This window comes from Oncorhynchus tshawytscha, linkage group LG19, assembly GCF_018296145.1.
Source record: "Oncorhynchus tshawytscha isolate Ot180627B linkage group LG19, Otsh_v2.0, whole genome shotgun sequence".
NCBI classification, from domain to species: Eukaryota; Metazoa; Chordata; class Actinopteri; order Salmoniformes; family Salmonidae; genus Oncorhynchus; species Oncorhynchus tshawytscha.
In genome coordinates this window covers 25,261,945-25,288,132 of record NC_056447.1, presented here as the reverse complement: position 1 = coordinate 25,288,132, position 26,188 = coordinate 25,261,945, and the positions used below count along the sequence as shown (strand labels likewise).

Sequence of the window (26,188 nt, the reverse complement as noted above, 5' to 3'; positions counted from 1 at the left end):
CACACACACACTGCATCTCCTCTGTCAACTCAGCACACACTCCTGACTTCCGAGAAGGGTCATTAGTGTGAGGATGTGTGTGTGATTGTGTCCATGTATAGGTTTGTTTGTGAGTGTGTGTGTGTGGTGTGTGAGGTTGGACCTATTAGTGAGTAGTAAACCCAGTGGTCTCGGCTTCAGTAGGGGCTCTTTGATGTTTTCACGGTCCTCTCAGTAGGGTCAGGGATAAAATGGACTAACCTTCATTAAGGAGACAGGAAATACATGAAGCTTGAAATAATGGGGACCAAATGCTACTTTGGGCTATGTTCTAATGTCATTCATGTTAAAAACACATCTTATTTGTCACGTGCTTCGTAAACAGGTGTAGACTAACAGTGAAATGCTTACAACTGCTCATTGTTAGGCTAACAACATACAGTAGATGCAAACAACATACAAGGATTTCTATTCCCACTTGACTATCGCTCTATGTAATCATAGAAAGTAGAGATGAATAGCTTTTCCTGTTCTCTACTGACCTGTCCTGTGACAGATACCCTGTCACTGCCTGGATACCGCTCGTACTGCGTTTCCACGGTAACGCAGTCACGTCCATTCGAATGAATAGGTTGGAGAGAGCAGAGACAGACCTAAGTGTTGTGTTGCCAGGAGATGCTGAAGAAAGATTGTGGCGTTTTATGTGGGGACTGTAGATAAACACACAGAAAGAGAGAGTTGCAGAGAGAGGAGTAGAGAGTGGTGCTCCCAGCCACTCACGCCCTGCCCAGTCATGGCAGCTATGTGTGGCATGCATCCCAGGCCTGTGGGTCTGTTGAGGGGGTCTTTGCGGATTAGTGGTTGGGGGCTCCCTGTCTCCAGGAGTACCGTACCCCAGTCCTGCCAGGCTCACCAGGCTGAACCACACTGGCCCGGGGCATGCCACATGCCGGAGAGCTCCGACACAAATGTGGAGTTAATTAGGCTCTGATTAATCCTGCAGCCTGGACCAGGGAACCAGGGATATGGAGCTGTAAATCTACCACCCTGCGTCAGCGTCTCAACCCCCAACACTGACTCTGCTACAGCCAGGCTTTACTTCTCTTCTCCCATTTACTGCTGCTGCTGCTGGGAGGGATACCAGCTCTCATCTGGGTCACACACCAGCTGCTTTGAAAATGTTAGGTTAAACAACCTTATGTCTGAGGGAGGATTAAAACCTTATTTAAGAGCATCCATGCTCGGAATTGAAACCCGATGCCACTACTATATATAGCTGACATGGTCTGTTGGAACCTTGTCACATACATTTATAAATGTGCAGTTTACCGTGTACATATAGGATAAAATTACTACCTTTTGGACAGCTTCGATTGACCCTTATTTGACCTTTCCTCTGTCCTGTAATCTGTGCTCTGTGTCTAACCTGTACTGTGTCCAGCCACATTGCCTCCCTCTCTCTCTCTCCGCCATCTTGGAGTGGGCGGCGGTGCAGATGAGTTCTCTCTTCTCTGGCAGCCACATCACACTCCAGCTGAGGACCCGGGAGCTGGGTTGCCATGACGCAGCTGCAGCCTGCCATGCCCTGTGCTGCGCTGGGACGGGAGCTGACATCACAGCTGATCATGCCTGTAACCTGTGCAGCTGCGAGGCAGGGGCAACACTCCCCAGTCCCTCAGCCATGTAGGGGAAAAGATGAGGAAAATAACATTGAAAAGAGAGGCTTGGAGGGAATGTCATCATCTGCTGAACAACTGAATGATTCCTCCATGCCAGCAGGACACAGAGTGCCCCCCGTCCCCCTACACATCCCTCTATCCCCCTGTACAAAAAAGGAATGTTCACAGCTTGTGCCACAGATGGCCTCCCATCAGGCTGAGATGGTGGGGGGTGTATGTGGAGGAATTTTCCTGCGAGGTCGGCCACCTAATCCTCATGAAGATAAAAAGATTAAGTTACTTCAACTCCCCTCAGCATTTGGACTTTGACCCTTTTTGTGCAATAGCACTCAGAGCTTTGTTATTCATGGTCTAGTCAGGGCACTGTGTTAACTTTACAACACTCTCACGCTGCATGTGAACTGAAACAGGCTTCCTCTGGGAGTAACAGAAACACACATCAGTAGATTCAGACTGCATTTTCTACCAAAACCTAAATCTCATTGAATTCTCCTAATCATAGGTATGAAATTATGATTATTAGGTTATTGGTAACACCTTATCTAAGGTGTTTGAATCTACTGTAGGTGTTTAAATGTGGTCATTTGTACCTCTGTTGGTAGAGCATGGTGCTTGTAACTTCATGGTCGTGAGTTTGAGTCCCGGTACCACCCATATGTAAAATGTATGCACGCAGTAAGTCACTTTGGAAAAAAGTGTCTGCTAAATGGTGTTTATAAGCATCAAAAAGTTCTTATGGTATGGGTATTGAAGAAGCCATAAAAATCTGAGTTAAATGTTGAAACGTGAGCAGTTTCATTTTAAAACATGTGACATCCAACGTGGAATATTAATCTCCGTACTCTGACCTTTGTTCACTTGAAAGACCACTTCACAAGGCTCAGCAGAAGTTTTATTTGTCTTTCCTATTGCAGGTGGACTGGAAAAAACCCTTGTGTTCTGAAACGATCTAAACAGGCAGACATGGTGTCAGCTGGGTTAGGGGTCAGTGGACTGTGGGTGGTGGGGGGGTCTACAATCTGTTTCTCTCCTCGGGGTGACCTCTGTTCCAACAGACAGACCTTATGGCCAGCTGCCAGCTCAGTAAAGCAGTGAGGGCTCAGGTCAGAGCGGCACCGCTCCCCATTGTTCCACAACCTCAATGTCTCCTCGTCTTTTAGTGACATCATTATTATGACCTGATAGAATGTTGTGACAGCTGGCTGCTGGGTGTTGTGTCCCCCCACTCCCATTGACAGAAGCCTTTCAACACTATTGATGAGGACTTGGCTAAGAGCCAAAGCCCATATGTGCCCCCGTGCCCTCCCCTCTCCAACACCTTCCTCATTGATAATTCACACTATTGATCACCATTAGTTATGCAGTTCATGGCCTCAGAGGGATCCTCCATTAACGTAGATGAGGTTAAGGGCCAGCTAAGGAGGGCATTGATAGGGCTGGCTCGTTACCATGTGATCAATTACCAAAAACCAATAATGTTGCCCTCTAATCTTTTTAATAGCTTATGGAGGATCTGTCGATAAGAGCCAGGTTAAGTGATAGATATCTGACTCTTACTTACTGCTGTCAATAGTAGTGTGATGCGCCCAGGAACATGATGGTGTGTGTGATCCATATTTCTGTAGTCTGTTTACATTCATGTGAACCAGAAAAACATGCCAGACAATACACAAGTCAAGAATAATAATTATGAATAAACTCAGAATGACATGTTGTCAGTAGTGCTTGCATATTCCATCCCGTCACCCATCTAGCACAAAGGAACAGGTATGTTGTTACTATGTTGTTGTAAAAGGTAGGTGTTCTTTAGCTCAAGTGGCGCATACAGTACATGTTATGATCTGATCTATATCTCAGTATGAGAGGAGAATGAGTGTTTTGTGGTAGAGAAGGCTGCAGAGGAGGCTGTCTGATATTGTCCTAGGATGTGTTAGATGAAACACCTGCTGTGTTTTTTAAACGTGTGTGAAGCTGGCTAGCTCTGTGGATAATGGGTTGTCTGGAGAGACGAGGAATTGAAGGCAGGGAAAGGAGGAGAAAGAAAAGGGGAGAGGAGGAGGGAGAGGGAGGGAGTTTGCTGTATGGAGAGATTCAAATATGACTTTGATTCAGTTGATTTCATTTGTTCTGGGGTTTTTCCTTAGTCCTATTTCAGTTTATAGGCTGTCAGTTAAGGACATCTACTCAATTTCTTTAGACACTGGTTCTGAATGAATGGGGAACTAAGGGAAGCTGTAGGGGAGGAGATGGAGGAAGGATACAGGGATGAGACATATTAACAGAGGCAGATTGTCAGATTTATTTAATGGGCAATGGCTTAATTACCCGTTTAGCTGGGCTGTCACCTTTCAAGTGGCAGGCAGCCTGACTGGGAGAGCAAATATTATTAGAGGATCCGGGAGAGTTGTGACGTTTCATTAGCAAATAATGTGATTGGTTTCTTAAATCCCAGTCCAGCAGGATACTGAGGTAACCTCCACAAAGTAGAGCCAGAGAAGGGGAGCAGAATCAACAGCAAAGGCAGGTGCATGAGGGTGCGTGCAATTTGTGTATGCAAGTGTTTACAGTTGAAGTCGGAAGTTTACAGATACCTTAGCCAAAATCATTTAAACTCAGTTTTTCACAATTCCTGACATTTAATCCTAGTAAAAATTTCCTGTCTTAGAAATGTGAAATGTCAGAATAATAGCAGAGTGAATGATTTCTTTCAGCTTTATTAGATTTTAGATTTATTCCCAGTGGGTCAGATGTTTACATACACTCAATTAGTATTTGGTAGAATTGCCTTTACATTGTTTAACTTGGGTCAAACGTTTCAGGTAGCCTTCCACAACTGTCCCACAATAAGTTGGATGAATTATGGCCCATTCCTCCTGACAGAGCTGGTGTAACTGAGTCAAGTTTGTAGGCCTCCTTGCTCGCACACGCTTTTTCAGTTCTGCCCACATATTTTCTATAGGATTGAGGTCAGAGCTTTGTGATGGCCACTACAATACCTTTACTTTGTTGTCCTTAAGCCATTTACCACAACTTTGGAAGTATGCTTGCGGTCATTGTCCATTTGGAAGACCCATTCGCGACCAAGCTTTAACTTCCTAACTGATGTCTTGAGATGTTGCTTCAATATATCCACATCATTTTCCTCCTTCATAATGCTATCTATTTTGTGAAGTTCACCAGTCGCTCCTGCAACAAAGCACCCCCAGAACATGATGCTGCCACCCCTGTGTTTCACAGTTGGGATGGTGTTCTTTGGCTTGCAAGCCTCCACCTTTTTCCTCCAAACATAACGATGGCCATTATGGCCAAACAGTTCTATTTTAGACCAGAGGACATTTCTCCAAAAAGTACGATCTTTGTCCCCATGTGCAGCTGCAAACCATAGTCTGGCTTTTTTATGGCGGTTTGGGAGCAGTGGCTTCTTCCTTGCTGAGTGGCCTTTTAGGTTATGTTGATATAGAACTCGTTTTACTGTGGATATAGATACTTTTGTGCCTGTTTTGTCCAGCATCTTCACAAGGTCCTTTGCTGTTGTTCTGTGATTGATTTGCACTTTTCGCACCAAAGTACGTTCATCTCCAGGAGACAGAACGCATCTCCTTCCTGAGCGGTATGACGGCTGCGTGGTCCCATGGTGTTTATCCTTGCGTACTATTGTTTGTACAGATGAACGTGGTACCTTCAGGCATTTGGAAATTGCTCCCAAGGATGAACTAGACTTGTGGAGGTCTACATTGTTTTTCTAAAGTCTTGGCTGATTTCTTTTGATTTTCCGATGATGTCAAGCAAAGTGGCACTGAGTTTGAAGGTAGACCTTGAAATACATCCACAGATACACCTCCAATTGACTCAAATGGTGTCAATTAGCCTATCAGAAGCTGTTTAAAGGCACAGTCAACTTAGTGTATGTAAACTTCTGACCCACTGGAATTGTGATACAGTGAATTATAAATGAAATAATCTGTCTGTAAACAATTGTTCGGAAAATTACTTGTGTCATTCACAAAGTAGATGTCCTAACTATAGTTTCTATAATTCATATATCGATTACTATTGCTGCATTATAAGCTTGGGCGGTATCCAGATTGTCATACCTTCATACTGGCCTTGTGCCACACAGGGATATTTGGTAATACCGGCACTGAACACAAAGGCCACTATTTTCAGACCCCACTTAGCAATGCTAACAAGTGCATGTAAAATCCCATATAGAATGCTAACTAAATGCTAAAAATGTATTGTGAACATCTTATACAGTCGCTGAACGAAACTATTTGCAGGACAGACATCCCAGCTTATAAAATTTTACACGTAACTCATAAATGCTACTCACAGTTTGCTGCACACACAAAACAAATATTAGACAGCAAGGCTCTTGATCCAGGAGGGGATTCTCTGCTGTTACCAAGTGAAGCTTCATTTTGGAAGAAGCTAACCACTTAGCTAGATAGCTAACTAACTACAAAATTAGCTAACCAAATGCACAACTGCAGAACATTTTAGACAGTTAACTTAATAGTTATAAGATATCTAACTGGCAAACATATAGTTTTGAAATCCATACTGTAACTATACTGAACAAAAATATAAACGAAACATCTAGAATTTCAACGATTTTACTGAGTTACAGTTCATTTTAAGGAAATCAGTCAATTGAAATAAATAAATTATTCCCTAATCTATGGATTTCACATGACTGGGCAGGGGCGCAGCCATGGGTGGTTCTGGGAGGGTATCCCCATTGGGGAGCCAGGCCCAGCCAATCAGAATGAGTTTTTCCCCACAAAAGGGCTTTATTACAGACAGAAATACTCCTCTGTTTCATCAGCTGCTTGAATGGCTGGTCTCAGACGATCCCACAGGTGATGAAGCCGGATGTGCAGGTCCTGGGCTGGCGTGGTTACAATTGGTCTGCGGGGTGAGGCCGGTTGAACGTACTGCCAAATTCTCTAAAACAACGTTGGAGGTTGCTTATGGTAGAGAAATTAACATTAAATTCTCCTGCAACAGCCCAAGTGGACATTCCTGCAGTCAGTGTGCCAATTGCACTCTCCCTCAACTTGAGACATATTGTGTTGTGTGACAAACTACCAATGACTCGCTCAGTAGGGAAGTGGTCAGATGACGCGGATGCTACACTACAGGACTGTTTTTTCTAGCACAGACTGGAATATGTTCCAAGATTCATCCAATGGCATTGAGGAATATATCACCTCAGTCACAGGCGTCATCAATAAGTACATCGACGACATTGTCCCCACAGTGACTTTACGTACATATCCCAACCAGAAGCCATGGATTACAGGCAACATCCGCACCGAGCTAAAAGCTAGAGCTGCAGCTTTCAAGGAGTGGGACACTAATCCGGACGCTTTTAAGAAATCTTGCTATGCCCTCAGACGAACCATCAAACAGCACGGCAAACCGTCAATACAGGACTAAGATTGAATCCTACTACACCGGCTCGACGGATGTGGCAGGGCTTGCAAACTATTACGGACTACAAAGGGAAATCCAACCGCGAGCTGCCCAGTGACGCGAGCCTACCAGATGAGCTAAATGCTTTTTATGCTCTCTTCGAGGCAAGCAACACTGAAGCATGCATGAGAGCATCAGCTGTTCTGGACGTGTGATAATGCTCTCCGTAGTAAGCATTTCATGGTAAGGTCTACAATTGTGTGTATTCGGCGCATGTGAAAAATACAATTTGATTTGATTTGATTTTAGAGTGACTGAGGACTGATCTTAAGCTTCATAATGAAAAATTATATGGCAGGTGTAATGAAGAATGTGATTTTCTTTTTCTCATAACATATTGCACAAGTTGCTACAAATATACACTACCATTCAAAAGTTTGGCCTTGTTTTTGAAAGAAAAGCACATTTTGTTGTCCATTAAAATAACATAAAATTGATCAGAAATACAGTGTAGACATTGTTAATGTTGTAAATGACTATTGTAGCTGGAAACGGCAGATTTTTTATGGAATATCTACATAGGCGTACAGAGGCCCATTATCAGCAACCATCACTCCTGTGTTCCAATGTCACATTGTGTTAGCTAATCCAAGTTTATCCAAGTCTGTATAGTTAGTATCAGTGAGGTTTTTGTATTATATAGTTTTTTAGAGGTTCTTTGCCCATGCCCTATGTCATTCCATTATTTTGTATGGATTGTGGCTTGGCTGTATCTAATCCAGTGTCTATCAGTCAGACTGGAGAAATCCACTTCCTCTGTCACTGTGTCATGCTAATCACGGCCCTTTGATCCTGGTCCTCATCAGCTGAACACTAACATGCATCTGCATGGGCTCCAATGCTTCCTTTGTCGGCCAGGCTGAGATATTGACGGCCTATAGGGAGCAGTCCCTCCCCTCGTTCCTCACTGGGGTGTCCAGAGGGGATGTGGGGTGTCTGGCAGTGAGGGGATCAGCTAGAGAGAAGGGGGGATGGGACCAGGGGAACCTGTCAGAACTCTGTGAAGTTATCGCCTCTGAAACCCGTAGTGAGCTAGGCATGGCTGCTTCAGTGACGTCTAGAGATCTACTCAGCTTGCTTCTTCATGTTTAGTTTTGCCCTTGTCTGGCACTGAGAAGAGACAGGCTAGCAGACACGACCAGAACCACACACCCTTACTGTAGCCTATGATCCAGAGGAAAGGACCAGGGATCCTTTCAGTTTTTTTGGAAACGGGATTGACTGCGCTCGTGTGTGTGTTTACTCATAACCCCAAATCCTGCGGTTATATCCGCTGGGTGGGCGGGATTAGGGTCATGAAATATTGTGTGGATGAAGGGCGGGTGTGTGGGTGGGTGGCGGGCATGTTGAATTAAGAGAAAACAATGCATGAAAAAATCCATACATGTATAATTTTTGTGCAATACATATCTATAGGCTACATTGAGGTTTTTCTGTCATCTTTTTTTTCTGCCATTAGTGCGTAAGCCTAGCTGTACGTGTGCCAAATACACACCAATCGCCAAATATTATATCCACTGAGGCAAAAATGACACTAAACAGAGAACAGTACAGTGCATTTTCTATATTTATCACATATACAGTACTAGTCAATAGTTTGGACACACCTACTCATTCAAGGGTTTTCTTAATTTTTTTGAACGTTCTACATTGTAGAATAATTGTGAAGACATCACAACTGTTAAACAAATGAAAATATATTTTATAGTTTAGATTCTTCAAAGTAGCCACCCTCTTCCATGATGACAGCTTTGCACACTCTTGGCATTCTCTCAACCAGCATCACCTGGAATGCTTTTCCAACAGTCTTGAAGGAGTTCCCACATATGCTGAGCACTTGTTGGCTGCTTTTCCTTCACTCTGCAGTCCAACTCATCCCAAACCATCTCAATTGGGTTGAGGTCAGGTGATTGTGGAGGCCAGGTCATCTGATGCGGCACTCCATCACTCTCCTTATTTGTCAAATAGCCCTTACACAGCCTGGAGGTGTTGAGTCATTGTCCTGTTGAAAAACAAATGATAGTCCCACTAAGCGCGAACCAGATGGGATGGGCATATCGCAGCAGAATGCTGTGGTAGCCGTGCTGGTTAAGTGTGCCTTGAATTCTAAATAAATAACCAACATTTTCACCAGCATAGCACCCCCACACATCACACCGCCTCCTCAATGCTTCATGGTGGGAACCACACATGTTCACCTACTCTGCCTCTCACAAAGACACGGCGGTTGGAACCAAAAATCTCAAATTTGGACTCATCAGACCAAAGGACAGATTTCCACCGGTCTAATGTCTATTGCTCATGTTTCTTGGCCCAATTAAGTCTCTTCTTCTTATTGGTGTCCTTTAATAGCTGTTTCTTTGCAGCAAATTCGACCATGAAGGCCTGATTCATGCAGGCTCCTCTGAACAGTGATGTTGAGATACGCGTCTGTTACTTGAACTCTGTGAAGCATTTATTTGGGCTGCAATTTCTGAGACTGGTAACTCTAATGAACCTATCCTCTGCAGAAGAGGTAACTCTGGGTCTTCATTTCCTGTGGCGGACCTCATGAGAGCCAGTTTCATCATATCGCTTGATGGTTTTTGCGACTGCACTTGAAGAAACTTTCAAAGTTCTTGAAATGTGCCGGATTGACTGACCTTCATGTCTTAAAGTAATGATGGACGGTCATTTCTCTTTGTTTATTTGAGCTGTTCTTACCATAATGTGGACTTGGTCTTTTACCAAATAGGGTTATCTTCTGTATACCACCCCTACCTTGTCACAACACAATTGATTGGCTCAAACACATTAAGAAGGAAAGGAATTCCACATATTAACTTTTAACAAGGCACACCTGTTAATTGAAATGCATTCCACGTGACTACCTCATGAAGCTGGTTGAGAGAATGCCAAGAGTGTGAAAAGCTGTCATCAAGGCAAAGGGTGTCTAATTTGAAGAATTTTAAATGTAACATATATTTTGATTTGTTTAACACTTCCATATGTGTTATTTCATAGTCTTGATGTCTTAACTAATATTCTACAATGTAGAAAATAGTAAAAATAAAGAAAACCCATGAATGAGTAGGTGTGTCCAAACTTTCGACTGGTACTGTAGTTGGGAGGTTGCAAACGGTTTATTACCACTGGTGTGTGTGCAGGCATGTGTGTGTGTGATTGGACTGCTATTTTCCTCTCCCATCAGTAGTGAAGGCAGCAGCAGCAGTGTATCTGTAGCTGGGAGTAGATAATCAGAGATTTCCCCAGTGCCCTGATTGGGAGAGAGATAACAACATTCCTTATCTGTGTGATTCCATAGCCCTTGCCTGCAGGGGATCAATAGCAGGGGCAGATTAAAGGAAGTGAGAGGAGAGGAGAAACACACACACACACACACACACACACACACACACACACACACACACACACACACACACACACACACAGCCAGAGGTGCTCAGATAGACTTCCAAGGAGCACTGATGCAGGACATTTTGTGGTGGTGACATGACATGATATGGTCCTGATAGGAAGTGCTAATGATTTGATTTTCAATATCCTGTGATGTATTGAATACTAAATCTGAGTACTAGTTTGGATGGACACGTATGTTCCAGTTACTGTCTCTGTATTGAGAGCAGCCAGTGTGCTGTTATCAGTCAGTCTGTTTTCATTTCCCAGGCCCAGACAGTTGACATAACACTGAGACTATAATACTGTGGGTAAATAGGCAGACAATAGGACAGGCGTTGTTCCCACACTGACCTGCCAAGACCTCCATTCTGTTTTTACTGCCTCTGGGGTTAATCCAGACCCTGAATCTGTTACAGGCTGTTTTGGCTCCTCACTGTGGGTCAGGGGAATTTCATTAAGATTGAGTCTTGAGTGGATATAATGTGTTCTCTACTGTTATCCTCTACGGCTGGGATCATCAACTAGATTCAGCCATGGGACAATTTTTTCTTGGGTGGAAGGTCAGGGGGCCGGAACATAATTACCAATTAGTAGTAGACTGCAAATTGACTGCAATAAGCCCAAACAGATGGAATATTTCACTAAAACATTATAATTTCAAACCTTGCTTACGTTTGTACATGATCACGTACACTGAATGTTCATTGCAATTGGAACACCTGCTCTTTCCATGACATAGACTGACCAGGTGAATCAAGGTGAAAGCTATGATCCCTTATTAATGTCATTTGTTAAATCAGGTTAAAGAAGGATTTTTAAGCCTTGAGACATTGATTGTGTATGTGTGCCATTCAGAGGGTAAATAGGCAGGACAAAAGATTTAGGTGCCAGGCACAATGGTTGGGGTGTGTCAAGAACTGCAACATTGCTGGGTTTTTCACATTCAACAGATTCCCATGTGTATCAAGAACACTTTGAACACCTTGTAGAGTCCATACCCAGATGAATTGAGACTGTTCTGAAGGCGAAGGGGGGTGTTCTATTGTTTGTACCGTCAGCGTATATCTCTCTGTTATGTGTGGAAATACTTTGGAACAGAAGAACATTGAAATCACTTGGAGCTGATTTGCTGGTGTTTTTACACTCTTTTATAAAGTACAGTTGAAGTAGGAAGTTTACATACACTTAGGTTGGAGTCATTAAAACACGGTTTTCAACCACTCCACACATTTCGTGTTAATTTCTTGTTATAGTTTTAGCAAGTTGGTTGGGACATATACTTTGTGAATGACACAAGTAATTTTTCCAACAATTGTTTACAGACAGATTATTTCACTTATAATTCACAATTCCAGTGTGTCAGAAGTTTACATATCCTAAGACTGATTTGCTGCAGGAGGGGCTGGTGCACTTCACAAAATAGATGGCATCACGAGGGAGGAAAATGATGTGGATATATTGAAGCAACATCTCAAGACATCAGTCAGGAAGTTAAAACTTGGTCGCAAATGGGTCTTCCAAATGGACAGTGACCCCAAGTGTACTTCCAAAGTTGTGGCAAAATGGCTTAAGGACAACAAAGTCAAGGTATTGGAGTGGCCATCACAAAGCCCTGACCTCAATCCTATAGAAAAATTGTGGGCAGAACTGAAAAGGCGTGTGTGAGCAAGGAGGCCTACAAACCTGACTCGGAGGAATGGGCCAAAATTCACCCAACTTATTGTGGGAAGCTTGTGGAAGGCTACCCGAAATGTTTGACCCAAGTAAAACAATTTAAAGCCAATGCTACCAAATACTAATTGAGTGTATGTACACTTCTGACCCACTGGGAATGTGATGAAACACATAAAAGCTGAAATAAATCATTCTCTCTACTATTATTCTGACGTTTCACATTCTTAAAATAAAGTGGTGATCCTAACTGACCTAAAACAGGGCATTTTTACTAGGATTGAATGCCAGGAATTGTGAAAAACTGAGTTTAAATGTATTTGGCTAAGGTGTATGTAAACTTCCGACTTCAACTGTACATAAGATTTAAAGATGCATCAATTTGCTAAAATCTTATAACGGACCATTTCACTAACCTCATGCCTCTCTCGCTCTCTCTCTCTCCGTCAGGTGGTGGTGCCGACGCGGGTGGGCCAGGTGTATGTGTATGACACGGGAAAGTCGGAGCAGGATGAGTATGACGTCCCTCCCAGACACATGCCTCCCTCCCAGCAGTCACAGGATATTTATGACGTTCCCCCAACCCGCGCCCAGTACAGCCAACAGGTGAGGAGTCAGCTAGTCTCTCTCTGTCTCTCTCTCTCTCTCTCTCTCTCTCTCTCCCCATCTCCCTCTCAATTTCAATTAAATTTGCCTTATTGCCATGAAGTAACAATGTACATATTGCCAAAGCTTACTTTTGATATTTACAATATGAAAATAATAAGAATCAAAATTGTCAACGGGACAACAGTAACAACAATAACAAGGGTCAAAATAACCAGACATTGAACAATAACAATTAGCATACAGCAGAGGACATGTGCAGATTGATTGGTCTGTCAGATACTGTCCCTCATCTTATGGCAGGCAGCAATGTTGTGCGCTGCCAACCCACAGCTCTCTGCGTCCTCCCCCAACAGGACGGGTTGCCTACTCTCAGAGGACTTTGAAACCTTGAATAAGGGTTTCAAATTTGGGGAAATGACAGTCTCTAATTGTTTTATATTTTTGACATTTTGTCAGGAAATGCAGCTCCATCTCATGTTCTGCTGTTGTGCAGTGGTTGCACAGCCTTTCCTTTACAGGGAGCCAGGTTTTCCTGTGTCTACCCTTCTCAATGGCAAGGCTGTGCTCACTGAGCCTATACTTTGTCAACGTTTTTCTCGGGTTCTGATCAGTAACCATGGTCAAATTGTTTGCCATGGTGTACTGTCGATTTAGGGCCAGATAGCACTGCATTTTTCTTTGTGCTTGTGTTTCCCAATAATTGATTGTGTTGTAATTTGTTTAATTCTGATTGATTGGATGTTCTGGTCCTGAGGCTTCAGTGTGTTAGTAGAACAGGTTTGTGAACTCAGCCCCAGGACTAGCTGGATGAGGGGACTCTTTTCTTTGCTCAGCTCTTGGCATTGCAGGCCGTGGTAATAATATGAGAGGGGGTCACTGTATTTTAGATGTTTCCAAAACTGAATTGCTCTTTTTTGAGTTTTTATTATTAGTGGATATTGGCCTAATTCTGCCCTACATGCATTGTTTGTAGTTTTCCTCTGGACGTGTAGGAGAATCTTACAGAACTCTGCATGCAGGGTTTGCATGCATGCACCCCACACCTCGCTGCCATAAAGTACAATTGGTTCAATGACACATTTAATTCATTTTGGCCAAATTTTAATAGGTATTTCAATTTGAATTTGTTTTTTAATGGCGTAGAATGTCCTGTATGCTTTCTCTCTCAGTTCATTCACTGCCTCATCTCTCTCTCTCTCTCTCTCTCTCTCTCTCTCTCTCTCTCTCTCACCTGTATTTATGTTCAAATGCTGCACTCTCCCGCTCCTCTAGTATACAGTAATACACCCACATACAGACACAAATCACTGAAGATACAATTTCTCGTCTTCCATATTATCAGCAATTGAGCCACACTAGTCTTGACCTCTTACCCTTGACCACCCCAGTGATGGTGGTGTCCTGTGTATGAGAGGGGGTGTAGTATTCATGTCCTCTCACTGTCCTGCCTCGCCACTTATTGTCTCTGATGTCACTGAAGTAATTTCGTCCCCTCCACAAGATGGATGGCTATTTTTCCTCTCTGCTGGCTTAGACACACTTCCTGACTCGACTGGTCGTCTTTCTACGAAGTGTCTCATTAACCTCTCATTAATATCTGATGTATTGGGAATATTAAACCTCTCTCTCTCTCTCTCCCTCTCTCTGTCTCTCTCTCCCTCTCGCTCCCTCTCTCTCCCCCTCTCTGTCTCTCTCTCCCTCTCTGTGTCTCTCTCTCTCTCTGTCTCTCTCTCTCTCTCTCTCTCTCTCTGTCTCTCTCTCTATCTCTCTCTGTCTTTCTCCCTCTCTGTCTCTCTCTCTCTCTGTCTCTCTCTCTCTGTCTCTCTCTCTCTGTGTCCCTCTCTCCCTCTATCTCTGTCTCTCTCTCTGTCTCTCTCTCTGTCTCTCTCTCTGTCTCTCTCTCTGTCTCTCTCTGTATCTCTCTCTGTCCCGCTCTCCCTCTCTATCCGTCTCTCTCTCTCTCTCTGTCCCTCTCTCCCTCTCTCTCTGTCTCTCTCTCTCCCTCTCTCTCTGTCTCTCTCTGTCCCTCTCCCTCTCTCTCTGTCTCTCTCTCTCTGTCTCTCTCTGTATCTCTCTCTGTCCCTCTCTCACTCTCTCTCTGTCTCTCTCTCTGTCCCTCTCTCCCCTCTCTGTCTCTGTCTCTCTCTCTGTCTCTCTCTCTCACTCTCTTTGTGTGTTTAAACCCACGGCAGCTCTGGGATTCCAGATTTATTTTTAGAGGAGGTCATACATTACTAGCAGGGGAAGTAGATATTTCATTGTCTGGAGGCGTTAGAAAAAGGTTGTATTTTTCCACAAAGCACAGTGAGCAGCGTGTCCTGAGCCAGCGTGTCCTGAGCTGCATGCGCTCTGGATCGGAAGGTGAACCCACTTCCTGTGTCATCCATCCTCACTCACTCACACACACACACACACACACACACACACACACACACACACACACACACACACACACACACACACACACACACACAGACACACACACACACACACACACACACACACACACACACACACACACAGACAGACAGACACACAGACACACACACACACACACACACACACACACACACACACACACAGACAGACAGACACACAGACACACAGAGGCACAGGCACACATACACACACAGGCTCCTGAAGCAGATAGAGAAACACACAGCCATTCTCTCTACTGACATCATCTATTCCCAAAACAAGTCACATGCATTCAAGCACAACATATCAGGACAAATGGCTGCAAGACATGGTAAAAGAGAGGGAGAGAGAACCAGCTGGAGGGAGAAGAGAATGAAGGAAAGAGAACCAGTTGGAGGGAGGAGAGAATGAAGGAAAGAGAACCAGTTGGAGGGAGGAGAGAATGAAGGAAAGAGAACCAGTTGGAGGGAGGAGAGAATGAAGGAAAGAGAACCAGCTGGAGGAAGGAGAGAATGAAGGAAAGATAACCAGCTGGAGGGAGGAGAGAATGAAGGAAAGAGACCCAGTTGGAGGGAGGAGAGAATGAAGGAAAGAGAACCAGCTGGAGGGAGGAGAGAATGAAGGAAAGAGAACCAGTTGGAGGGAGGAGAGAATGAAGGAAAGAGAACCAGTTGGAGGGAGGAGAGAATGAGGGAAAGAGAACCAGCTGGAGGGAGGAGAGAATGAAGGAAAGAGAACCAGTTGGAGGGAGGAGAGAATGAAGGAAAGAGAACCAGCTGGAGGGAGGAGAGAATGAAGGAAAGAGAACCAGCTGGAGGGAGGAGAGAATGAAGGAAAGAGAACCAGTTGGAGGGAGGAGAGAATGAGGGAAAGAGAACCAGCTGGAGGGAGGAGAGAATGAAGGAAAGAGAACCAGCTGGAGGGTGGAGAGAATGAGGGAAAGAGAACCAGTTGGAGGGAGGAGAGAATGAAGGAAAGAGAACCAGTTGGAGGGAGGAGAGAATGAGGGAAAGAGAACCAGCTGGAGGGAGGAGAGAATGAAGGAAAGAGAACCAGCTGGAGGGTGGAGAGAATGAGGGAAAGAGAACCAGTTGGAGGGAGGAGAGAGTGAGGGAAAGAGAACCAGCTGGAGGGAGGAGAGAATGAGGGAAAGAGAACCAGCTGGAGGGTGGAGAGAATGAGGGAAAGTGAACCAGCTGGAGGGAGGAGAGAATGAGGGAAAGAGAGGAAAAGCTGTTTGACAGCGTCAGAAAGAGTATAGTGCTGGGACTGGAGGGATATCATTGCATTCAAGTTCAGATAGCAGGCCTAAGATCAGTCAGTGGGTTCTGTGGACAATCCAATGGGCCCTGGCTTTGGTTTTCTGCTGAAAGGAGTAACACAACCATCTCATTTTCACTCCAAACTGTCTGCGATCAGATCAGTGTACCCACTGAATACCAACTCCAAACAACATCGCATGAATTCAAGATTCTGACAAAGTGTTTTGGCAAGGTGCCCAATGGTTGTGAAGGTGGATTTGGTATTCATACTGTAGTCCCTCTTGCCTCCTCCCTCTGTCACTCTAATTCCCCAAAGGCCCGGGGAACAGATTGTATCACATTGTTTGTGCAGAATTATAATTGCTAATCTGTTTGTTTGGGGACAGTCACATGGCGAGAGATGGGAGTGCAATTTTCTGTGTGTTATTAGGGGTTCAGGATTGGATGGAGGAGTTGGCTTGTCAGTCTGCTGCTGTTTGCTGTCAGGTCATAGAGAAACGAGGATGAAGTTGAATCTTAGATACCACTTACTCTGTTCCTCCTCAGGTGCAATGCTCATTGACAACCAGCTAGCAGATAATCCTGCCTCAGCATCATAAACTTTAGAGAGTGTCTCTTGTCAGACCCTGGAAGTAGATTGGGTTGTGTGTTTGTGAATGTACGTGTGTGTCACACATGGTGCATCAATCTGATGTTTATTATCAACAAAGATCTTTTTAATACAGGCAATAACCTAAAAGCTGTAGCTTTAAACTGCCCTCTAAAACTCATTACCAATCTCATTGACTTGGTGACTTCCATCATCACCTATATAAACTGAACAAAAATATAAACGCAACATGTAAAGTGTTGGTCCCATGTTTCATGAGCTGAAATACAATATCCCAGAAATATTCCATACACAGAAACATTTTATTTCTAAACATATGTGCAGAAATGTATTTTCATCCCTGTTAGTGAGCATTTTTCCTTTGCCAATATAATCCATCCACCATCCATCCATGGCACATCAAGAAGCTGATTAAACTGCATCTTCATTGCACAGGTGCACCTTGTGCTGGGAACAATAAAAGGCCACTCTAAAATGTGCTGTTTTGTCACACAACACAATGCCACAGGTGTATCAAGTTTTGAGAGAACGTGCAATTGGCATGATGTGTCACGTGTGCTCCCTCTGCGGCCTCTAGGTCACCAAGCTGCTCATTAAGGTAGTCCTAAAGGTTTTTAGGGTGTGTCTTTTAAGTGTTTGGACTGCAGCCACTGACTTGTTTTCTGGTCCACGCCCTTACTTTTTTTTAAAGGTATCTGTGACCAACCGATGCATATCTGTATTCCAGTCATGTGAAATCCATAGATTAGGGCCTAATGGATGAATTTAATTAACTGATTTCCTCATATGAACTGTAACTCAGTAAAATCTTTGAAATTGTTGCATGTTTATATTTTTGTTCAGTGTAGTTGTGAAATACTCTACTAATCAAAGCTGTAAAAGTAGTGTGCAAAACAACAGAGATTTCATGGGCTGGAGAGAGAGAGAGAGACAGGACTGTGGCTGCTGCAGGGCAGTGTGTTCCAGAAGTTTACTCATACAAGACTGACGGCAAAGTTAATTCCCTTGCCGCTGCTCCAGGCTGAAGTGCATTATGGGATTGTATTGACTTTAACAGTGCCTTAGAAAAGGGTGTTTTTGCAATAGGCATCCTCTCAACACACATTCTGCAGCATTGTTGCAGAAATATCTCCACATTATTTTGAATGTTGCATTTTGTGGGCATCACACACATATCCTTATAGTTTTCATACATGTCCTTACCGTGGAGAATGCATGTACAACTTTGCCTGCCTACATATCCACATTTCTCCGGGCCAACTGACGTTTTTTTCTCCGCGATGAGTCTGGATTTGCCTCGCTCCCATATGATTTCTAGAATGTAAACACATTCTGACTCTTCTGATTGGTCCCAGAAACTGATGGGTTGGGCCAGAGCCGGCTTACATGATACTCTGATTGGTTAGATTTGAAATAAATTCATGGGGAGGCATCAGGCAAGGCACAACTGACCAGAGTCACAGAGGTTTAGTCAGAACAGAGTTAGCACTGAGGTTAAGGTCTCTGCTGTATAAGAGATTCTCTTCAGTTGTTTCCAACTTTGGTCATGCTCCAGTCCATCCAGCTCCCTGTGTGCGTGTCAGGGCAGTCCCAGACAGGATGTGTGTCCTCTGTAGGAGTGGGAGAGATGGTCCTCATGTTGTGTGTGCCAGTGCCCTCACTGACCCCCTCTCAGCCTGCAGCCTCAATAATGCCTCCCCCCCTTGTAGGGAAGGCAGTGGAGAAAAGAGGGGCCCCAGGGAGTGACGAGATTAGAGGACAAAGTGGGCAGAGTGTCTGGGTCCCTCCCGCCCTCCCCACCTCCTCCACATTAATCCAGCACGCCCTCAGAAGCTTGATTTAATTTGTTCCTCCCTTTTTAATATGCTCATAAATTGAGTCTGCTGCAGCTGTAACTGAGCTCTCATTGCTGATTGTATATTTATGTGTATGTCTGTATGTGTGCAAGTATGTGTGTGTGTGTGTGTGTGTGTGTGTGTGTGTGTGTGTGTGTGTGTGTGTGTGTGTGTGTGTGTGTGTGTGTGTGTGTGTGTGTGTGTGTACATATCTGATGTGTGTTAATGTAAATTGTTCTTTATTGTGGGGTGTGTGTGTTTTATCTCTGTGTCCCCCCATCCAGGTGTATGACACACCCCCAATGGCGGTGAAAGGCCCCCCCAGTGGTCAAGACATCTATGACACACCCCCCAGTGTGGACAAGAGCCAACTGCTCTCTCAGCAAACGGTGAGGCTGCAGCTACTGCACCACTAACACATTCTCTGTCTGTTGTTGTCGTAGAGGAGGGACACAGGGGGATACTCATCAGTCACAGTGGACTTTACCATCTGTACTTGATAGGTGGTGTCCTCTCCTTATCAGAATGTGTGTTTGACATCATTATGATGTCCTATGGCAGTGAGGTTAAGTACAGTGTGTGTTTGACGTTGCCTCTGTCTCCCTCCCAGGTGTACGACTTCCCCCCCTCCGTCAGCAAGGATGTTCCAGACGCTCCTATCAGGGAGGAGACCTATGACGTGCCCCCCCACTTTGCGAAGCTGAAGAGTCTGGAGAGCCAGAACCAGGGCTATCTGATCCCCGGTGGGCCTGAGCCCCCCATCCCTGAAGATGTGTACGATATCCCTCCCCCTCCCCTCACCGGAAAGCACCACCCAGACGCCCACCTGGGTCAGGAGATCTACGACATCCCCGCCAGTCTGAGGAAGGGTGCACTCCATGACCCCCAGGATGTGTACGATTTCCCCCGCGAGCGGCCTGCAGGCGAGGACTCCATCTATGACATCCCCCCTCAGGTGGTGCGAGATGCGGGTGCCACAGAGGAGCTGACGGTCAGCTTCAAACGCCTGTCTGCCTCCAGCACGGGCAGCACCCGCAGCAACCTGTCCACCTCCTCTCTGGACATGGTGCCAGTCAGGGAGTCGGCGGTGCCCAGCCAGTCCGGCCCAGGGAAGCTGTTGATCCTGGATCTAGATCAGGCCATGGAGCGCCTCTCCCGTCTGCAGCAGGGGGTGGAGGGCTCTGTCTCCCTCCTCATGTCCTTCATCAGTGGGAACTGGCGCAGCTCCACCCAGATGGAGGCCAACCTGCCAGCCATCAGGCAGGCGGTGGACAGGATGAGGGTGGCTGTCAGGGACCTGCTGGAGTTTGCCAGGGGGGCTGTGGCCAACTCTGCCCAGGCCACTGACCGCACGTTACAGGCCAAGCTGGGCAAGCAGGTGCAGAAGATGGAAGAGGCCTTCCAGGGCCTTGTCAAGTACAGCCAGGCTCTGGATGCTGTGGCCTGGGCCCCTTCTGCCCTGATGACGCCCTCAGCAGGCAGCAGTGGGGATGACCTGGACCGGCTGGTCATGTGTGCCCGGGGTGTGCCTGACGACACCAAACAGCTGGCCTCCTTTCTCCATGGCAACGCCTCGCTGCTCTTCAAAAGGACAAACAAGCAGCAGCAGCTTCCTCTGCCCCCCGTCCCCCATGCCGCTGACCTCATGGGTCAGATGACCAACAACAACATCTCAGCCTATCAGATGGGAGACGGGAGAGCCAACATTCAGTCCCGCCCCCTGCCGTCCCCGCCCAAGCTCACAGCCGAGGAGGAGACCCGTGACCGGCCGTACGAGACCACCGAGGAGGGATGGATGGAGGACTATGACTATGTGCATTTACAGGTAAAACCCCCTCTTATGAATCATCACACATGTATGTCCTCATTTATCAGTAGATAATTAGTTTGGTGTATATTGGTACTCTGAATCAACAGCACCAGTACTTCCTCATAGCGGTACGGTGGTTCGGAACAATCAGCAGCACTCTACATTAGCCCATGGATTATGTTAAGCATGTCGAGCCATGGTGTCTGTCTGTGTTCAATGATACGTCGGTGTGTGAGATGAGAGAGAGGATAGACTCCCGGTGTATCTCCATTTCCACACCACAGCCAGCAGATCAATGCCCCATACAAGGCTTCCCCATGTGGGCGACACATACTCCCCCGGTGCACTGCTTCAGGTGTCATCATCAATCATCATTACTACATGTACAGGCGTGTTTCTCTACATACCCATCATACATCATCACCATCTCTGTCCATTGCTGCTGTTGTTGCCCTCACGTGCAGCAGTATTGTGGTTGTGAAAATGCAAGAGGAACAGATGATTTTAAGACGATATGATATCATTGTGGGTGGCAGGTAGCCTTGCGGTAAGAGTGTTGAGCCAGTAACCAAAATGTTGCTAGTTCGAAGCCGACAAGGGGAAACGTCTGTCGATGTTCCCTTGAGCAAGGCACTTAACCCTAATTCTCCAGGGTTGCAGTTGATAATGGCAGAGCCTGGCCGTGACCCCACTCTCTGAGTTGGGATATGCAAAAAAACACATTTCCAATTCACTCAAACATATTAACACACTTGTTCATGTGTGAAATAGGAAAAATATAAGCACCCACCAAATTATTATTATCTAAGAGACATTTATATATTCACTGTTTCAGTGCTTTATGTGTGTGTAGCACACTAACATACAAACCCTGAATTCATGTGTCAGCTACCCTCAGGGTAGTGGCAGAGAGGCTGTGTGTGGTCTGGTCTGATATGAGCTCATACTGCCCTCTGCTGATTAGGAGAATTATCACACGTTGAGTCAGATGGATCATTTTATATGGGTGATCCTTCCTTGATCCAGTAGAATTAAAATCCCATCCCAGCATTGTCTGAGCGTGTTTGTGTCTGTCTATGTGCTTGGAGCAGTAAGTAAGTTTACACTTCTTTCCGTCCTTTGGTTTCCAGGGTAAGGAGGAGTTTGAGAAGAATCAGAGGCAATTATTAGAGAAAGGGACCAGACACAACAAAACCACACTGGAACAGCAGCAGGTGAGGATCTGTGGGTCTGTCAGTGAGCGAGTGGATGTGTAAATGACAGGCAGCCCAATTCTGATATTTGTTTTACTAATTGGTCTTTTTTGTGCCCGGTTTCCCAAAAGCATCTTAACTTCTTGGTACACCCATCCCGTTAGCGGGATCATTTTCGTCAACATCCGCTGAATTGCAGAGCGCCAAATTCAAACTAAATTGCTAAAAATATTTAATTTTCATGAAATCACAAGTGCAATATAGCAAAACACTGCTTTGCTTGTTGTTAATCCACCTGGCGTGTCAGAGTTCAAAAAAGTTTTACAGCAAAAGCTATCCAAGCGTTTATGTTAGGACAACTCTCTCAGCAGACAAAACATTACAAACAGCTAGCAGCAAAGTAGATTGGTAACGATAGTCAGAAAAGCAATAAAATGAATCGCTTACCTTTGATGATCTTCGGATGTTTGCACTCACGAGACTCCCAGTTACACAATAAATGTTCCTTTTGTTCCATAAAGATTATTTTTATATCCAAAATACCTCCATTTGTTTGGCGCGTTTTGTTCAGAAATCCACAGGCTCGAGCGGTCACGACGGGGCAGACGAAAATTCCAAATAGTATCCGTAAAGTTCGTAGAAACATGTCAAACGATTTTTATAATCAACCCTCAGGTTTATTTTACAATAAATAATCGATCATATTTCAACCGGACCGTAGCTTTTTCAATAGGAGAGAGAGAAAATGTCTGCTCCAAGCTGTTGCGCATGCAAAACTCTGCTGGCACCCAGCCATCCACTGATGCGATGTGATCTTTCTCACTTTCAGAATAAAAGCCTGAAACTATGTCTAAAGACTGTATGGCTTCTATGTGGAAGCCATAGAGAAAGGAATCTGGTTGATATCCCTTTAAATGGAGGGAAGGCATGCAATGGAACAGGGAGATTCGTTTCTCTTAGGCCTTGTTGGAAGAAAAAAAATCCTTGTTGGATTTTTCTCAGGTTTTCACCTGCAATATCAGTTCTGTTATACTAACAGACAATATTTTGACCGTTTTGGAAACTTTAGAGTGTTTTCTATCTTAATCTGACAATTATATGCATATTCTAGATTCTGGGCCTGAGAAATAGGCAGTTTCAGATGGGTACGTTTTTCATCCAAACATCAACATACTGCCCCCTACACTCAACAGGTTAAGGCTAAGTTCATCTTAGAACAATAGGAACGAATAGTTCTAACGATGAACTTAGCCTTAAAATGCTTTTGGGAAACCGGGCCCTGATCTTTTCACATCAGATCTTTTTCAGAGCTGATCTGATTGTTCAAACGATCAATTGGTGAAAAAAAGATCAGAATTGGGCTGCTTCTCTAAACGTAGCCGTTGTCAATAATAAGGGAGTGTTTGGAAGGACATTATATGTGACTGTAGTGTTACATTGGTGTCTCAGAGGCTGAGCTTTCAGTCAGTTCATATGGGATGTTTACAGATCAGGCAGATATTTATTTACTCTCTGTGTTCCCATCTACTGCAGCTGAAACAGTTTGAGCGACTGGAGCAGGAAGTCAGCCGGCCAATCAACAACGATATCTCAGGCTGGACTCCGCCTCCCCACTACCCAACGGCCCAGCGGAGCAAGCTGAGCATGGGTGACCGGCAGCTGCTGCTCTTCTACTCGGAGCAGTGTGAGGCCAACGTCACCACCCTCACCAACGCCATCGACGCCTTCTACTCCTCCATCAACAACAACCAGCCGCCCAAGATCTTTGTGGCTCACAGCAAGTTTGTCATCCTCAGTGCACACAAGCTGGTGTTCATCGGGGACACGCTCTCGCGACAGGCCAAGTCCCCAGAGGTGCGGGCGCATGTAGCCCAGCACAGTAACACGCTGTGTGACAAACTCAAGGACATCGTAGTGAGCACCAAGACTGCAGCGCTGCAGTACCCGTCCCCCGGTGCGGCGCGAGACATGACGGAGAGGGTGAGGGAGCTGGCCGGCTGCACACAGCAGTTCCGCATGGCTCTGGGCCAGCTGGTGGCCATGTGAACCTCCGGTCCTGAGACACTGACATGGAGAGTCCACACTGGGACACACAGCACCCACACACCCAGTGGGTCACTGTCACAGACACATGGACCCTTCAACCTCCTCTTGTGCTTTTTATTTCAAAAAAGGACAACTATCTGACTGGGCTGGGCCATTGGTTGTAAATGAATCATTGTAAATATTTTAAGTTACTATTAGCCAGAAAAAAAAGTCAAAGAAAATGAACTTCCACTATATATATATATATATATGTTTTTGAGACCTGGAAAACATGATGTAGTTTTTAGACAATGTCCATTATTATTATTGTTGCTATACTGTAATTATTGCTCTGCTTATTATAATTGTTATCATTATTGTTATAATGCGTTGATTAAGGATGTTTACATTTCAAACACAATGTATGTATTGCGTAATGCTGTTTTTCATCCCAGATGATCAAATATGGTGGATTTTGTTAAAGTAATGTACTTGTCAGGTGAGCTGTAGGATATGTTGACAGAAAATGAATAGCTTTCCTTGGCGCTGTCAAAGGAGGCTGGGGATAGGGTTGTGAGTGTAAGGCATTCTGGGTAGGGGCTGGGAGGGAGAGGTTTCCCTGACAGTTAATAACATTCTCAGATATACTGCTGTCATGGGACAGGATTCATTTGAGTAGTTCTACATGCTAATTAAAATGCCCCAATTAGAAGACTTTCTTATAATACGATCTCTGCCTTTGAGATAGAAGTCAGAATGAAAAGAACAAACCTGATTTGGAGGTAAGAAATCTGAGGTTAAAAGAAATATGAATTTACGTATTTTTTTCTGCATTACAACTTCCCTTGTTCTTCAAAAGCACAAGGCTTTATCCGTCTGTCTGCTGCTCCTAGAGTGCTTGTTGTATCACCCACACTCTCCCAGACTCTCATAGTCCTGCATGCTCTCTGTGATCTAAAAAGGGTTGGTTTGGACTCCTCTGTGGCTCCACTGTGTTCCAGACCAGGCTCTCTGCTCACCTCATACAGGAATAACTCTGCTTTCCCTCCCCCTAGCACTTCCTGGACAGCACCACTGCACCCTGCAGGCCAGGGAAACCCGCTATGGGGGTAAAGGTGTGAGAAGTGCATTTGAATCATTAGCATACACTCAACACCCTTGTAAATTGATGAGCAAATTAGGGAGTGGTTGTTTGTGAGCCACATCTCTGCATTTTACCAAATGTATGTGTACACACACACACACACACATAATATTGAAGGTAATGTCTGTTTGCATAACAGTAACCATTCTTGACACTTCAAATGACTTTGCAGCAGCTGTATCATATCCCCACTTCCAATAGCTGTACCAGAGGTATGTGAGTTCAGCTTGGCCAGTGGGTGTGTTTTACTAGTTCTTGAGTCCTGGAGACATCTCCACATGAAGCAGAGGAATCTGCTGCCACTCCAATTTCCATTGTCCAGTTTTCTAAAACCTGATTGGCTGTATTCCAAGTATCAGATTACATATTGTACTATAAAGCGCTGCAACATGTTGTTGTGGATAGTTGAAACCCCTATCAAGTAAAAATAATACCTTGAAAACAAAGCAGACTGGTATTTGTGGTGATGTTATTATGGTCTCAAATCTGTGTTTTAAGATTTGTTAAGGACATTGCATAACTGGAAAATATATGCTTAATATATTTTCATTAAAAAATAAACTTCAATCCTACTCTCTCTTTAAGAAGCTATGTGCTGTGAGTGAAATTGCATATACTAGAAATGCTTAGTTAATTGTAAGATCATTGTACCCCAGTAACTTCAGCACAAACACCAACTCCTGAGAGATATCTGATCTCCTTGTCAAGTGTGTCTCTACTTACCCTGGGGCTCTGTTTGCTGGACCGCCATGATTTTATATATATATATATATATATAAATATATATATATATATACAGTGCCTTGCGAAAGTATTCGGCCCCCTTGAACTTTGCGACCTTTTGCCACATTTCAGGCTTCAAACATAAAGATATAAAACTGTATTTTTTTGTGAAGAATCAACAACAATTGGGACACAATCATGAAGTGGAACGACATTTATTAGATATTTCAAACTTTTTTAACAAATCAAAAACTGAAAAATTGGGCGTGCAAAATTATTCAGCCCCTTTACTTTCAGTGCAGCAAACTCTCTCCAGAAGTTCAGTGAGGATCTCTGAATGATCCAATGTTGAC

The 26,188-nt window shown here is 44.6% G+C and overlaps 1 protein-coding gene across 3 annotated transcripts in view; it reads left to right on the top strand.

Annotated features, from left to right (window-relative positions):
• LOC112218531 (breast cancer anti-estrogen resistance protein 1-like) overlaps nucleotides 1-25,689 on the top strand; it is a 113,805-nt gene extending 88,116 nt beyond the window's left edge. For 2 of the 3 annotated variants that reach the window (XM_042301507.1, XM_042301506.1), the window contains exons 3-7: nucleotides 12,657-12,812; nucleotides 19,225-19,329; nucleotides 19,551-20,765; nucleotides 21,881-21,964; nucleotides 23,474-25,689. In XM_042301507.1, the coding sequence (XP_042157441.1) occupies nucleotides 12,657-12,812; nucleotides 19,225-19,329; nucleotides 19,551-20,765; nucleotides 21,881-21,964; nucleotides 23,474-23,989 (2,076 nt within the window). In that variant the 3' untranslated portion in view covers nucleotides 23,990-25,689. The remainder of the gene's footprint in view (nucleotides 1-12,656; nucleotides 12,813-19,224; nucleotides 19,330-19,550; nucleotides 20,766-21,880; nucleotides 21,965-23,473) is intronic. The other variant, XM_042301508.1, reaches the window with a different exon arrangement.
• Nucleotides 25,690-26,188: the final 499 nt, after the last annotated feature.